This window comes from Emydura macquarii, unplaced genomic scaffold (assembly GCF_026122565.2).
Source record: "Emydura macquarii macquarii isolate MOO-44397 ecotype Brisbane River unplaced genomic scaffold, CSIRO-AGI_Emac_v2 contig_1300, whole genome shotgun sequence".
Taxonomy (NCBI): domain Eukaryota; kingdom Metazoa; phylum Chordata; order Testudines; family Chelidae; genus Emydura; species Emydura macquarii.
This window is the reverse complement of record NW_027131437.1, coordinates 2,088,446-2,104,478: the sequence shown is the minus strand read 5'-3', so window position 1 is coordinate 2,104,478 and position 16,033 is coordinate 2,088,446. Positions and strand designations below refer to the sequence as shown.

Here is a 16,033-nt window from a genome sequence, read left to right as displayed (position 1 = left end):
TGCAAAAAGAACCACAAAGATTATTCAAGGGCCAGAGCAAATGTCTTCGGTGAAAGAGCTTCATCTGTTTAGCTTATTGAAAAGAAGATTGAACAATGACCTGATTACAGTGTCTAAGGACCTTTACTTTCTGCCCTCCTCACTTGCTACACCCTATCTCCTTGTGTTTGTTCCCCAGGGCACCCTTTGTGGAGGGGTGGAGCAGTTTGACTGCTGCCTTCGCAGGAGCATTTACAAGAATAAATTTGAAATGACATACGTGGGGCCGAGCCAGGTAAGAAGTTAATTTGTGTGAAGTGGGTGTCTGTGGGTGAAGCTGTGATAATCGGTCACCTGGTATGCATGGAGTGTTCAGTACCGTCTGCTGCCCTTGTATATCCCCCAGGTTAGCCTCCCCAGACCAATCCTGGTTCCCAGCCCCTCCTGTAGATTCTCTGCAGTCTGCTGTGACAGGTCTCACAAACTCTCACCGCAGGGCTCCTGCTTACACTCAGCCCCAATAAAACATTCTGTTTGTTTAAAATATTATATTCCAGAGAGCTATGGGCACCAGTGCATTTCAGTGGAGTCCAGTAAACTGCCCAAACAATTCCACTGGCTTGGAAAACACCGTCCCTTTTAAAACACCCAAACATTAAAAAGTCTGGCAATGGAATCCAGCATCTCCCCTTGTCTTTCTGCCCACCCAAGCCAAACTTTGACCCCTAAAATTTGGAAAATATATACAAGTCAACACAATGCATTATCAGGTGAGGGTATAATCCCATTGCTGCCCAAGGGATCGTCGCCACCAATTTGCTGGGAAATGTGTATATTTTTGCATATTTTAGGAACAAGATTCAGTATCGGTCAGTGGTGGACAGCAGCTGGGGTGACACAACTGGCTTCAGTTCCTGGCTTTGACACAGACTCAGTGTGTGCCCTGGAACAAGTCACTTAGTCTCCTTGTGCCATAGCTCCCCATCTGTACAGAGGGGGTGGTAATGCTTCCTTTCTTGCAGAGGTGCTCTGTTTGTGAGGGGCTGGGGCATATAAATATCTAGACAGATAGACAAGCTAATGCATGTACCCTCTTTAGAGCAAGAGGTCTTGTGTTATGGTCCTTCTTTCTGTGTGGGGACAGCCAGCTTCCTTACCTCTCATCCTGTTCCTCCCAGGTCATTGTGAAGAACCTCTCCACAGGAACCCGAGTGGTGCTGAAATCCCACTATGGGTATGAGATTGATGAGGTGAAGATTTTGGGGAAAGATAGGTACCTTGTGGCCCATACCTCAGACACACTGCTGCTAGGGGATCTGAACTCCAACAAGCTCAGTGAGGTACTGAAACCCTGCATGTGTGGTTGCCCTGGTGTCTCTAGAACCCTAGGCAGATTCACTGGCATGCGAGTAGTGTATTGGTTAAAAACAACTAATGGTTTTAATAACTTGGAGTGGGCTGGATGGCTCAGAGAATTGGTAGTGGGATCTGGGGCCTGTTGTTTTAATTTAAATGGAATAAATGGGCTGGAGGTGTTACCATAACCCAGTCACTGTCCATCATTAAACAATGTTAAACAAGGTGTGGGGTTTACTATATAGAGACCTCAGTCTGCTTAGCACCATGGCAAACACACCATTAAAAATCAATTTAATTTTTTATTGATGATACAGAAAAGAAGGAAAAAACAGTTAAAAGCATTTGAAATATAAAGCATTAAATAAGGCTTTCATTTGAACAATATCCCTTGTTCCCTTGCCCTTTAGCTGTAGACAGTTTTTAGAAGGAAAATCCCCTGCTGTTTGACAGTCTCTTAGATGGTGTCAAAGATGGTAATAACTGTCATCCAAGGTGGTGTGTAGGATTCAGCTGGGGCTGGTAGAGGTGACAATGTCATCCCCCCCCGGCCCGTTCTGGTCAGGGCACCTCACAGGATCAGGATGATGAAGGCCCAGGCTCCCAGGAAACGGCTGGAGTGGCAACCTTGATGGTGAAGCTCACTCCAGTAGCCTCTGTCTGTTCTTTCCAGCTGTTCTTCTTTTTGTTCTTTCCATACTTTCTCCACCAAATCTTTTTCTTTGAGGGACCCAGGAAGGGAGTGATGGGTATTCTGTCTCCCTTTCATATCTTTTCTCATAACATTTGTTGTTATAGGTTATCATAACATCTTATGAACGGTTACATACTTTTTACAGTTAAGCTCACCGTTGGAGTAAATTTGTGGGCCCAGTTGTCACAACAGGCCTTTCCCCTCTTGGTGGCCTTGATTCCAATCTAGAAAGAAGTTCGAGCCCATGAGCAGGATTTGTGACACCTTTATTAACATGTTCAGCTTGTCTATTTGTCTGGTCTGTGCATGTTATGAGCTCTTCAGGGCAGCATCTGTTTGTCCTTATGCGCTTGTGCCGTATCTAGGATGTTGTGGGTGCTATGCAATATAAACAGTAAAAATTAATTACAGTAGATGCTTCTTAATAGCAAACCTGATATTAGCAACTTCCAGTTACCAATGTTTTGGCAGGAACCAGTCCTGTCCTATTGACTTTAATGTAATAGGATTCAAGGCTCTTAAGCAAAGTAAGCAGTCCTGGGATAGGAGGGAAGGTTCTCTCATGGACCAGAAACTGGCTAAAAGATAGGAAACAAAGAGTAGGAACTCGTTGCCATGGGATGTTGTGGAGGCCAAAATTATAACTGGGTTCAAAAAAGAATTAGATAAGTTATTGGCGGATTGGTCCATCAATGGCTATTAGCCAAGAAGGCCAGGGATGCAACCCCATGCTCTGGGTGTCTCTAAGCATCTGCTAGAAGCAGGTACTGGATCAGAGGGGATGGATCACTCGATAATTGCCCTGTTCTGTTCATTCCCTCTGAAGCATCTGACACTGGCCAGTTTCAGAAGTAAGAGTGCTTGGCTAGACTGAACATTGGTCTGATCCAGTAAGATCATTCTTATGTTCTCAAATATTGACAGTGGCATTCTACTTACCAAGACGTTTTTTTTTTTAATTTTTAGGATGGGGGGAAGAAAGGTCCCAGCTGCCTACATCATCACCTATCGGGGTTGCCTTTGCCAGAGGCCCAGTGCAACAGGCTGGAAGGGGAGGCTGTGGCTGGGCAGTAGCAGGGAGGGGGCTACAGCCTAGATTCCAGGGCTTTCCGTGGGGAGCGAACAAGAGCACCATAGATGGGAAAAACTTCTGTTTCTACTGTGGAGGAGCAGGACATGCAATATCTATGTGCCCTGCCAAAATCTCTGCCAGCCCGACAACAGGAAGAGATTAGGCCCAAGCTCAGTTGGGGTCTGAGCCTGGGCACCACCATCAAAACATTCCAAGGTTATGTTCAACTAGGAGGCCCTCATCCCCCTACCGCTTCTACAGATTCCCTTGCAATTGTAGATCCTGTAGAACAATCAGGCCTCTTCTGTGTAATGGGCCTTGATTGACTTAGAAGTGGGTGATAATGTAATAGATTATTCCATTGGATCCTTGGCCTTGCACTACAACCCAAAACCACCCTGAGTGTGGTGGAAACAATGGATGGGTCCCCACTGACATCAGGCCTGGTTACTCAGGAGACTGTGCCTTTGGAAGTTGTGATTGGGTAACTGCAGGAAGTCCTACAGTTCATTCTTATTAGATCCCACATTTTACCTTGATTTTGGAGGCACCATGGCTGATCTGGCATGATCCCCATGTTCTGTGGTCCCAAAACCGTATCTCTTTCCCATCAAGCTTCTGTAGGAAGAACTGCCTCTTGGTTCAAGAACCTGGACTCCTAGAATCCAAAGCCAGAGAAACCTACTTCAAGAACCCAGGGACCACTCCGCATGGTGGCCACTATATTGGATCCAGAAATGCCAATTCTCCCTGACAAGCCAGGCTTACCTGTAAAATACAGAAAGTCTTCAAGAAATGAAATGCAGACACATTACCCCTTCATTGTGATTACAGCTATCCGATAGATCTTCGACCCAGAACTAAAATTCCATTTGCATGCATATATTCTATGTCTCATCCAGAGTTAGCAGCCTTAAGAGAGTAGGTTGAGGAAAACATAGAGAAAGGCTATTTCTACCACTCTACCTCCCCACCAGGCATCCTGGTACTCTTCAAAGAAAGAAAGATGGCTCTCTGAGGTGTTTTATACTACAAGGTGCTTAACCAAATAACCATATGCAATCGGTACTCATTGTGGTTAATTTTTGAGGTTGTGGATTAAGTATAGTTGACCCAGGTGTTCACCATTTTGGATCTTTGGGAAGCATATAACCTAGTTTGCATCAGGGTAGGAATGAGTGGAAGACATTAGTACTGGGTATGGGCATTTTGAATATTTAGTAATGCCCTTCAGCCTTACTTTGAGTTGAAGACATTGTCTACCAATATGTGGTCACATATCTGGACGATATCTTCATCTACGCTAGGGACCATACCAGCCATGACGCAAGTTTATCACAAGATTATGCCAGCACTGAATGTACACAAAGCTGGAGAAGTGCGCATTCGATCTGTTGTCCATTGAATTTTTGGGGTTCATTCTATCAGTAGGAGGGCTATGGGTGGATTGTCAGAAGGTGAATGTAGGAACATAAGAACGGTCATACTGGGTCAGACCAATGGTCCATCTAGCCCAATATCCTGTCTTACAACAGTGGCCAATGCCAGGTACTTCAGAGGGAATGAATAGAACAGGTTATCATCAAGTGATCCATCCTTATCGGCCATTCCCAGCCTCTGGCAAACAGCAATCCCTGCCTGTCCTGGCTATTAGCCATTGATGGACCTATCCTCCATGAACTTATCTAGTTCTTTTTTCAACCCCATTATAATCTTGGCCTTCACAACATCCTTTGGCAAGGAGGTCCACAAGTTGACTATGCATTGTGTGAAGAAATACTTCCTTTTGTTCGTTTGAAACCTGCTGCCTCTTAATTTCATTTAGTGACCCCTAGTTCTTCTGTTATGATAGGAGTAAATAACTCTTCCTTATTTAATTTCTCCACACCAGTCATGATTTTATAGACCTCAATCATAATCTTATGATATATAGACATTAGTCATCTGTTTTTTAAGCTAAAAATTCCTAGTCTTATTAATCTCTCCTCATATGACAGCTTTTCCATACCCCTAATCATTTTAGTTGCCCTTTTCTGTACCTTTTCCAATTCCAATATATCTTTTTTGAGATGGGGTGATCTGCACACAGTATTCAAGATGTGGGTGTACCATGGATTTATTTAGAGGCAATATAATATTTTCTGTCTTATTATCTATCCCTTTCCTAGTGATTCCCAACATTCTGTTAGTTTTTTTGACTGTTGCTGCACAGTGAGTGGATGTTTTCAGAGAATTATCCACAATGACTCCAAAATCTCTTTCTTGAGTGATAACAGCTAATTTAGACCCCATCATTTTATATGTATAGTTGGGATTATGTTTTCAGATGTGCATTATTTTGCATTTATCAACATTGAATTTCATCTGCCGTTTTGTTGGCCAGTCACCCAGTTTTGTGAGATCCCTTTGTAACTCTTCACAGTCTGCTTTGGATTTAACTGTCTTGAATAGTTTTGTATCATCTGCAAATTTTGTCCCTTCACTGTTTACCCCTTTTTCCAGATCATTTATGAATAGGTTGAACAATACTGGTCCCAGTATAGAGCCCTGGGGATACCACCATTTTTCTCTCTCCAGTCTCAAAACTGGCCATTTAGTCCTGCCCTTTGTTTCCTATCTTTAAGAAGTTACTGATCCAGGAGAGGACCTTCCCTCTTATCCCATGACTGGTCACTTTGCTTAAGAGCCTTTGGTGAGGGAATTTATCAAAGGTTTTCTGAAAATCTAAGTACACTATATCCACTGGATCATCCTTGTCCACATGCTTGTTGACCCTCTCAAAGAATTCTAATAGATTGGTGAGGCATGATTTCCTTTTACAGAAACCATGCTGATTCTTCCTCAACAAATCTTACTCATCTATGTGTCTGATAATTCTGTTCTTTACTATAGTTTCAACCAATTTGCCTGATACTGAAGTTAGGCTAACTGGCCTGTAATTCCTGGGATTGCCTTGGAGTGTTTGTTAAAAATTGGTGTCACATTAGCTATCCTCCCATCATCTGGGACAGAAGCTGATTTAAATGATAGGTTACATACCACAGTTAGTAGTTCTGTAATTTCACATTTGAGTTCCTTCAAAACACTTGGGTGAATCCCATGAGTTCCTGGTGACTTATTCCTGTTTAATATATCAATTTGTTCCAAAACATCCTCTAACGACACCTCAATCTGGGACAGTTTCTCAGATTTGCCACTAAAAAGAATGGCTCAGATTTGGGAATCTCCGTCACATCCTCAGCCATGAAGACCAATGCAAATAATTCATTTAGTTTCTCCATAATGGCCTCATCTTCCTTGAGTGCTCCTTTAGCATTTCGATCATCCAGTGTCCCCACTGGTTGTTTAGCAGTTTCCTGCTTCTGATGTACTTAAAAAAATTTTTGCTGTTACTTTTTAAATCTTTGGCTAGCTGTTCTTCAAATTCTTTTCTGGCCTTCCTAATTATATTTTTACACTTGACTTGCCAGAATTTATGCTCCTTTCTATTTTCCTCATTAGGATTTGACTTTCACTTTTTAAATCATGCCTTTTTGCCTCTGACTGCTTCTTTTACTTATTTTTTTAGAAACAGTGGCACTTTTTTGGTCCTCTTACTATGTTTTTCTAATTTGGGGTATACATTTAAATTTGAGCCTATATTATGATATCTTTAAAGAGTTTCCATGAAGTTTGCAGGGATTTCACTTTTTGCAGTGTACCTTTTAATTTCTGTTTAACTAACTTCCTCATTTTTGGTTAGTTCCCCTTTTGGAAATTAAATGCTACCATGGTGGGCTGCTTTGGTGTTTCCCTCCCCACATGGACGTTAAATTTTATTATGTAATGGTCACAATTACCAAGCGGTTCAGCTATAAGTTACCTGCCCTTTGGCACTGGGCAGAGCCCTGGACTGTTTGAGACATTCAGAAATTCTTGAGGTTTCTTCTTCAGGATATTTATTCCCAACTTTTCAAAAATCACATCTCCCACCATTCTTTATAAACCTGCCAAGTTTCATTAGCCTCCACAGAGGCCATCAAGCTTTTGAACATGTAAAGCGAGCCTTCATCTCAGCCTCAGTGGTGGTGCACCCTGATCCTTTTATCCTTGAAACCGACTCCTCTGATGTAGCCATTGGTATGGTACTGTCCCAAAGAATGAGGTCCCAACAGAAAATGCATTCATGAGGTTTTTTTCCTTGAAAACTTACTTCAGACGACTGCAATTATGAAATAGTTGACCAGGAATTATCATAACCAAGGCGGGACTTGAGACATGATGACACTACCTCAAGTGTACTTAGTACTCCATGCTAGTCTTAACAGATCACAAAAAACTGGAATATTTATAATCTGCCAAGGTGCTGAATGAGTGGTAGTTATTTTGGGCCTTTTCAAGATTCAGCTTCATGATCACGTACCGCCCAGGCCATAAGAATGCTAAGGCAGACACACTTTCACGAAAGGGGGAATACTGTGCAGAACCTGTGAACCTCAAACTACCACCAGGCACCATAGTGAAAACACACCATTTCCTTTATAGATCTGTGTCATTGGATCTCCCTTACCTTGCTATGAGTTCCCCTCCCCAGCGATCCTTTTGTAAAGCTACAACCAAGGATGGCCTCCCGGGCTCTGCCCTATGCCAATACTTGGGCCGATGATCTCTTCTATGTTAATGTCTGTCTGTACATCTCCAACGGTCCTGCATGACTCAAGATGCTGCGTGTGCATCATGACACTCCTTGGGTGGATCACTTTGGACAATCCAAGACTTGGCATGCATTAGCATGCTCTTTCTGGTGGCCACAGATGTGGGATGGTCTGATCCTATGTCAAGTCCTGCAACACCTGTGCTTGGGCTAAGAACTCCCAAAACAAATCTTTTGATACCATTCAAAATCCCTTCCCAACCATGGTCGCATATAACCCTTGATTTCATAGTAAAGCCACCAGAATCAGAAGGATACAAGACCATACTAACTGGAATGGATCATCTTATCAAAATGGTCCATTTAATACTATGAGTATGCCTCCCAACTGCAAAAATGACCTCATCACTCCTAATTACACTTCTTTTTTGCCTCTGTGTTGTCTCCAGTCACCTTACCACAGATCGAGCCTCTTAGTTTATATCCAGGTTTGGAAGGAAATGTTTCACTTCCTTCACGCCCATTCTCATATCCCCCTGCCATCACTCCCAGACAGAAGGCCAGTTGGAATGGCTCAGCAAGGTACTTGTACAGTATCTATGCTGTTTTCTGAACCACTGCCAAAATAACTGGATTGCATTACTTCCATTAGCTGAATTTAAGCCTTAAAATAACACAGACCATGCTTCCACCCAATTCACTCCTTTCTATTTCTGTTATGGTTTTCATCCATGGTTCCATCCCTCCGTCCCCTCATCCAGGGCTGTTCCGGCTGCCTCAGATCTGGTACAGACTATTCATAAGACCCAGGTTAATCTAAAGGAGCATTTGGAGGCTGCAAATGTCACGCTGACAAATACCACCAAGAGGCCCCACCTCTGAAGGTTGGTCAAAAAGTATGGCTGTCCTCTAAATATCTACAGATCAGCCAACCTACGCACAAATTGGACCACCAACGTGTAGGCCTTTATACCAGTCTTCGACACCTCAATCCGGTGGCATTTGAATTGCCACTCTCTCAGTCCAGGAAGATCCGTCTGGTATTTCCTCCTGAAACCTTTTGTCAATGATCTGTTTCCTGTCTCATGTCTGCCACCCTCACCTCCCCAATTCAAATACAAGACCACAAGGAGTATATAGGTGAGGACATCCTGGAGTCCCAGATACCCAGAGGAACACTGTATTATTTGATTGACTAGGAAGGTTATGGGCCTGAAGAGTGCTCTTGGAAGTCAGCTCATCATATTCATGACTCTGCAAAATGTCAGGCCTTCCAGAGAGATTGCCCTGAAAAGCCTGGTCCCTGAAATTGCCATGGGGGGTAGCATCACGTGCTGCAGGTGTCAAACCCAGGCCTGGTGGGATTGCCGTGCGAGAGTGTTACTCTCTGCACTGTAAGACCAAACTTGGAAATTGCAGCTGATACCCTGCAAACGGAGGCCATACCTGTGTCTAGAGCAGACTGCTGATTGGTCACCTCTTAGCATAAAGTTGCCTGTACATGCCACACCACTTGTCTGAGCAACTATTAGCTGGGCCTGCCACTGACCAGATCCCAGAGACTAAGTTCCTGCCTTCTCACCTGGTTCCCGCTCCTCATTTCTGTTCCCTCGCCTTGTTCCACGTTTGTGCTTCCTTGCCCTAACTCCAGTTATTGACTCTGGCTGTGACCCTTGGCATGATCAGTCTGCTCACATAATGGGCCCTGACAGACTGTCAGTGAGAGCACCACAGCTGGTCGGACTGCCCAAGGAGAGGGACAGTCTCTCCCACAGCCACGAGATTCATCTTTATTTATACAGTGCCTATTAGTGTGCCTGAGACTTTACAGGCACCCCTGCCCCAGAGTAGATAATCGGCATTAAAACTAGTCCAGCAGGGGATGGCAGACGAAGGGTGTGTGGGGAGAAGGTTATGAGAAGTTTTAAGATCACAGCAAAAAGGGATCAAGAGATGCTTTGTCTGCATACATGGCATGTCTCTTTAGTCGGCACCTTGTATAGCACCTGGAAGCAAATCAAACCAGTGTGCTACAAAGGCCGGGTGAAATGTCTCACGGTTCATCTACTCACAGTGCCCTTCCCAAAACCAGGTCAAGGGCTTTGTGCTCAGCAGCCAAGTCTTCACCTCTTGTCTCCCTTGGCGCTCCTGCTGACCTCAGTTCCCTAGCTTGGGCAGCTTCCTCAGGAGAAGGACTGCCATGCATATGGCCCCAGCTGCAGTGCTAAATGGTCTGGGAGCAAGAGCACTTAATCAAAAACCTGAGCCTGTGGACACTGCTGCTTGATAATCGGAGCAAGTGTTGGCTGGAGTTAATCTCCAGGTTTCTCTCGCCGGTGCTCAGCACAGAGCACAGTCTTCCTCTCACATGTCCAGCCATGCTTGCTTTTTGGAAAGAATCAGGTTGTGGAGGGTCAGTTCCTCCTCCCGTTTGTCTTGCCTGCTCGTTGAAGCTATGACTGAGAGACCCTGCTTGAGGAAGGAAGGGCCAACTGCAGCCACTTTCTCTGGCTGGTTGGGTGAAAACTGAGTAGTTTGCTGCCTCAGTCTGTTTACTTGCCCCTTGGCATCACTCCAACTTCTCTGTTGTTAATTATTTTCCAGTGCCAGACCTGTGCTGGGCATCTCCCAGGGTAACTGTGCTGCAGCTGGGGCCTGTAATTCTCAGCTCAGATAGATACACATGCACTGACTCTGCGCAAGCTAGTGCACTAAAAACAGCAGTGTGGTCACAGTGGCACAGGCAGCAGCATGGGCTAGCTGCCCAAGTGGCTAGTGAATGTGTCTACCCAAGCTGGGAATTACAGCTCCAAGATGCAGTGCAGACATAGCCAGAGAGACCGGGGAAAGGTACCTTCTGGCACAGAAGGGAGACAGATCTAGTCACCATGACACAAAAAATGAGAGCATAGATAGAAAGGCAGGGAGATGGCGCAGATTACTGGGAAGGCAGGGTCTGGCCCTTCCCCTCCTTTCTCCTGGACTTCAGCACCAGTGAGTTCTACGGAGGAGTTGAACTGAGCCAGGGAGATAAGGAGAGCTTGAGGAGAACGTTGCATTCATGGGGGCAGCATGGGGCATAGGTACTGGAGCTACGGGTGTGGGGGTATCCATCCGATACAGTTTGCAGCTTGGGTCAATGGCTCTCAGCATGCCTACTCTACACGTTGTTCCAGCCCCTGCATGGAGGTGGGCCCAGAGATGCCTGTGAGGGAAGGAGATGAAGACATAGACAGATTGGTATCGTCGGTGGAGGGAATGTGAAAAGAGCCCAGGTCCAAGGTACAGGCTGGGGCCCTGGGAGCAAAGGCAAGGCAAGGAGCTCGAATTTGAGGCCAGCTCAATGGGGATCCTGTGGTGGGGTGGGGGTTGGAGTCCTACTACCTGGAAAAGTAGGAAGAATGCAGTGCAAACCACTAGTGGCTGTGCGCAACTGAAGCATTGGGTTGTGAACCCTTGTGCAGCATCCCTCGCTCTGCCAACTCAGGCTGTTTGTGTGGAAGGCACCAGGCTCGTCTGTGCTGCTGCAGAGTGAGGGAGGAGCCAAAGAGCAGTAAGGTTTTAGAGTCCAACTAGATGTAACAATCGAGGTGAAGTAAGAGCTGAAATTCCTCTGCTGTTTTGATCACCAGCTGGAGTCCCATGAGCTCTAGCACACTGCCCCCAGATGCTGTGGTGCCTGTAGTTTGCAATGAGAGCAGCAAAGGGACTACCAGTGCAATGCTCACTCACACCACACCCTTGTGTTGCAGGTGGCCTGGCAAGGATCTGGAGGGAACGAGAAATTTTTCTTTGACAGTGAGAATGTGAGTTGGATTGGGATGAAACTGTGTCCCTTCCTGGCTGGCTAGCACTATGTACAGACTGCAAGAATGAAGTCTGCCTCCCAGAGTGACCCATTTACTTGTCATGTCTCATGCTCTCCTCACAACTCCTGCAGCCTGTGAACTGCTCCCTGTCCCGCCCATGTTTTAGGGGACAGAACAAACCCTTGGTGAGGAGCTGCGTGGTCAGCATTTCCGCAGTGTAGGGGTGGAGAAGGAGACAAGGTGAGAGGGAGTAGAGGGGCAGGGCAGAGGAGGAAGAGACTGGGGGGGGGAAAGGGGGGAAGTTAGACATGCAGAGAGCAGACATGTGAATCTTTGGGGGACAGTCCTGCTCCACCTGGCAGGGCTGGGAGACTTGGATGGGTTGGCTTACCAGCCTGGCTCCTACAGGACAAGCCCAGCCCATTGGTACCGATTAGTGACAGTCGCAGCAGTGAGACTAAGGATGGAACGAGCTCCAGAGACTGAGCTCTCCTGGCCCTGGAGAGGGTGAATCCAGATCAGGTTGGAGGGCATCCCTTCCAGCAAACCGAGCCCCTCCAGCAAACCTGTGCCGCTCCACTGAGCCCTTCCGCTCACACTGCCTCCTGTCTCCCAACAGGTCTGCATGATCTTCAATGCTGGAGAGCTGACTTTAGTGGAATATGGAAGCAATGAAATTCTGGGATCTGTCCGCACAGAGTTTATGAACCCTCATCTCATCAGGTAAACATCGCACCCCTCTTGATGCCCGCCACAGGCACTGCGTTGAGACTGCATGGGACTGACTTAACGGCCATCACATCCCAAATTATCCCCATTGCATGGATCCTAGCCCTGAGATGCAATGAGACTATGTTGTTGCTGAATGGTCTCTGAGGCTTAGCCTGCACTTAAAAGTTAGTTGACGTAGCTACATTGATTAGATGTGAAAAAACTTACATTCCTGACTGACACAGCTATGCCAACTTACGCCCCAGTAGCTGTAGTGTAGGTGCTGGTGCATCAACAGAATGGTTCTGTCAACGTACCTACTGGTGTTTGTGGAGGTAGCTTTTCTACACCAATGGAGAGAAACCCCTTCCGTCAGTGTAGGCGATATCTACACTTCAGGGCTATGCTGGCATAGTCTCCATAGTGTAGACACCCTCAGTAAATCTGCTACCTCTGGTGGTGTTTAGTGGACTCTGTTATGGCCAGTGGGTGGGTGCTATAGGAGACAGAAATCTGTTTATTACATTCACATTTCTGCATGGCGCTGCTGTTCCTCTTTCTGAAGAGGGACCCCTACCCACACACCTGAAGGCCAGCTAGTCTGTCTGGCACCAAATGGAAGCTCTAGATGCCACTGAGTCTTGCTCTGTCCCTAAAGAATCTGTTCTTCACTTCTCTCTCCTTCGCTAATGGCCTGTTCTTGAATGTTTGCTCATTTCCCTACTGGGAGCTGTGACGCTCACTCTCACATCTCGGTCTTTGCTGGCCTAGCCATGAGATAGCTGCTGGTCACTCACCCTTCCCAGCTGTCTCCACGAGCCAAGAAAGGCTAATGTGTCATCCTTGCTTCTCCACCTGAAGCGGCCTTCCTGTGGCCTCTGAACCAAGTGAGCACTAAGTGTGGCGCTGTCAGGCCTAGTCCTTGTGCTTATGTTCCCATCTGGACTGTTGTGGCAGTGCAGCCTAGCCCAAAGTGCTGGCCACGCTGTCAGAGGCAGGGTGCTGACTTTTTGGACTAGATGACAGCAAATACAGGGCCTGAGTCTGTGAGACAGGTGGGGGTTATAAGGGTTAGCTGACCATTTTGGTACCATGTAGCAGGCAATCATGGGTGTTCCTCTGGTGACTAAGAGTTGCTTCTGGTGCATCTGTAATTGGGCACCTCTGAGGATCCTCTAGCAGAGTTCCTCTTACTCCCCTCTGCTCTGAATTGGTGCCCTCCATCTCTGAGGAGGGTTGGCTCACACCTTTTGAGTGAACAAAGGCAGCTAACAGGAGAATTCGAAGAGTGTCGCTGCAGCCACTGTGCTTGGAGGAAGCAGGATTTGGTGAGTTGTGCACTGGTCTTTTGGGGCAAGAGGAGGCGGGTTATTTGCTCTCTGTGTAGGGACTCCAGCTGGGCCAAGGGCCCCTGAGTAAGCAAACAAACAAGGAATTGGAATTACTCATTTGTGAGCATAAATTGGATGGACTTGGTATTACTGAAACTTGATGGGATGATTCCCATGACTGGAATGTTAAAATCAAATCAACGGTTATGACCTATTTAAGAAGGATCATGTGGGCAAAAGGAAAGGGACATGGCATTCTTTGTCAAAAATGGCATTACGTTTTTCTGAGTCACTGATAACTCAGAATGATCTTGAATGCTTACGGAGGAAGTTTTGGAACAAATTGATGAATTAAGTAGTAATAAGTCAACAGTAGCAGATGGTATTCACTCAAAAGTTCAGATGTGAAATTGCTGAACTACTAACTATGGTGTGTAACATATCACTTAAATCAGCTTCTGTACCATATGACTGGTGGATTGCTAATGTGAGGCCAATTTTTTTTAAAAGCTGCAACAGTGATCCTGGCAATTACAGGCTGGTAAATCTGACTTTAGTATCAGGCAAATTGATTGAAACTGTAGTAAAGATCAGAATTATCAGACACCTAAATGAACACGATTTGTTGGGGAAGAGTCAACATGGCTTTTGTAAAGGGAAATCATGCCTCACCAATCTATTAGAATTCTTTGAGGAGGTCAACAAATTATGTGGACAAAGGTGATCCAGTGGATGTAGTGTAATTGGACTTTCAAAAAGCCTTTGATAAGATCCCTCACCAAAGGTACTTAAGCAAAGTAAGGAGTCATGGGATAAGAGGAAAGGTCCTTTCATTGTTCAGTAACTGGTTAAAAGATAGAAAACAAAGAGTAGGAATAAATGGTCAATTTTCACAGTGGAGAGAGATAAATAGCGGGGTCCCCCAAAGATCTGTACTGGCACCAGTGCTGTTCAACATAGTCATAAATGATCTGTAAAAAAGGTAAACAGTGAGGTGGCATTAGCTGTTACCACTAAAGAAAGAGATCTTGGAGTCATCGTGGATAGTTCTCTTCAAGCATCTGCTTAGTGTGTAGCAGCAGTCAAAAAAAGTAACAAAAAGATAGGAACCATTAGGAAAGGGATAAATAATAAGACAGAAAATATCACAATGCCATTATATAAATCCATGGTATACCCACACTTTGAATACTGCATGCACTTTTGGTTGCCCCATCTCAAAAAAGATAGTTAGAATTGGAAAAAGTGCAAAGAAGGGCAACAAATGATGATTTAGAACAGCGGTTCTCAACCTTTTTTTCCTGAGTACCACTCGGGTCAGGTACAGTACCACTTGACCTGACTGTGCCTGACCTGAGTACCACTCGGGGAAAAAAAGGGGGTGGGGGGGGACTTTCGGCGGCAGCGGGGTTTCGCAGCGGCAGCGGGGGGGGACTTTCGGCGGTGGCGAGGTTACATGGGGGGAACAGTGCCCTCCGCCGAAACCCTGCCGCCGTTTGCCCCTTTTCGGCGGCAGGGTTTCGCTGGGGTGGGGGGGAACTTGCGGCGGCGGTGGGGTTTCGTGGCGGCGGGGGGGTTTCGTGGCGGCGGGGGGGGACTTTCGGCGGCGGCGGGGTTTCACGGCGGCGGATTCGGCGGCGCGATTCGGCTCGCGTACCACCCAGCCTTCTTCGAAGTACCACCAGTTGAGAACCGCTGATTTAGAATATTGAACAGCTTCCATAGGAGGAGAGACTAAAAAGACTGGGACTGTTCAGCTTGGAAAAGAGACAGCCGAGAAGGAATATGACAGACGACTATAAAATCATGACTGGCATGGAGAAAGTGAATAGAGAAGTGTCATTTACCCCTTCAAATAACACAAGAGGCAGGGGTCACCCAATGAAATTAATAGGCAGCAGGTTTAAACTAAACATAAAGTAATTCTACAAACAGCACACAGTCAGCTTGCAGAACTGATTGCTAGGGGATGTTGTTAAGCCAAAAGTACAACTGGGTTAAAAAAAAAATTAGATGAGTTCATGAGGATCGGTCCATCAATGGCTATTAGCCAAGATAGTCAGGAACACAACCCCATGCTCTGGGTGTCCCTAAACCTCTGCCTGCCAGAAGCTGAGAGGAGAAGATAGGTGGATCACTTGATAATTGCCCTGTTCTATTTATTCCCTCTGAAGCATCTGGCGCCAGCCACCATTGGAAGTCAGGAATCTGGGGGCTAGGTGAGCCATTGTGGCCATTCTTATGTTTTTATCAGTGCCCAAACAGGTAAAGTACAAGATATGAGGTATTAGCTGGTGTCTGCTGCAGACCACCAAATCACAACAGGGAACAGGATGACTGGCTCCTTATGCAGCTCTCTACAATGTGTAAGAAAAACAGCTCCATGATTATGGGGGACTTCAGTTTGAGTGACATATGCTAGAGGTCTCAAACTGCCAGCACTAAAAC

At 45.9% G+C, this 16,033-nt stretch overlaps 1 protein-coding gene across 1 annotated transcript in view; it reads left to right on the top strand.

Annotated features, from left to right (window-relative positions):
* Nucleotides 1-16,033, top strand: part of IFT172 (intraflagellar transport 172) — a 122,517-nt gene that overhangs the window by 32,553 nt on the left and 73,931 nt on the right. The window contains exons 10-13 of the mRNA XM_067550549.1: nucleotides 179-274; nucleotides 1,158-1,319; nucleotides 11,487-11,540; nucleotides 12,163-12,266. Of these exons, the coding sequence (XP_067406650.1) occupies nucleotides 179-274; nucleotides 1,158-1,319; nucleotides 11,487-11,540; nucleotides 12,163-12,266 (416 nt within the window). The remainder of the gene's footprint in view (nucleotides 1-178; nucleotides 275-1,157; nucleotides 1,320-11,486; nucleotides 11,541-12,162; nucleotides 12,267-16,033) is intronic.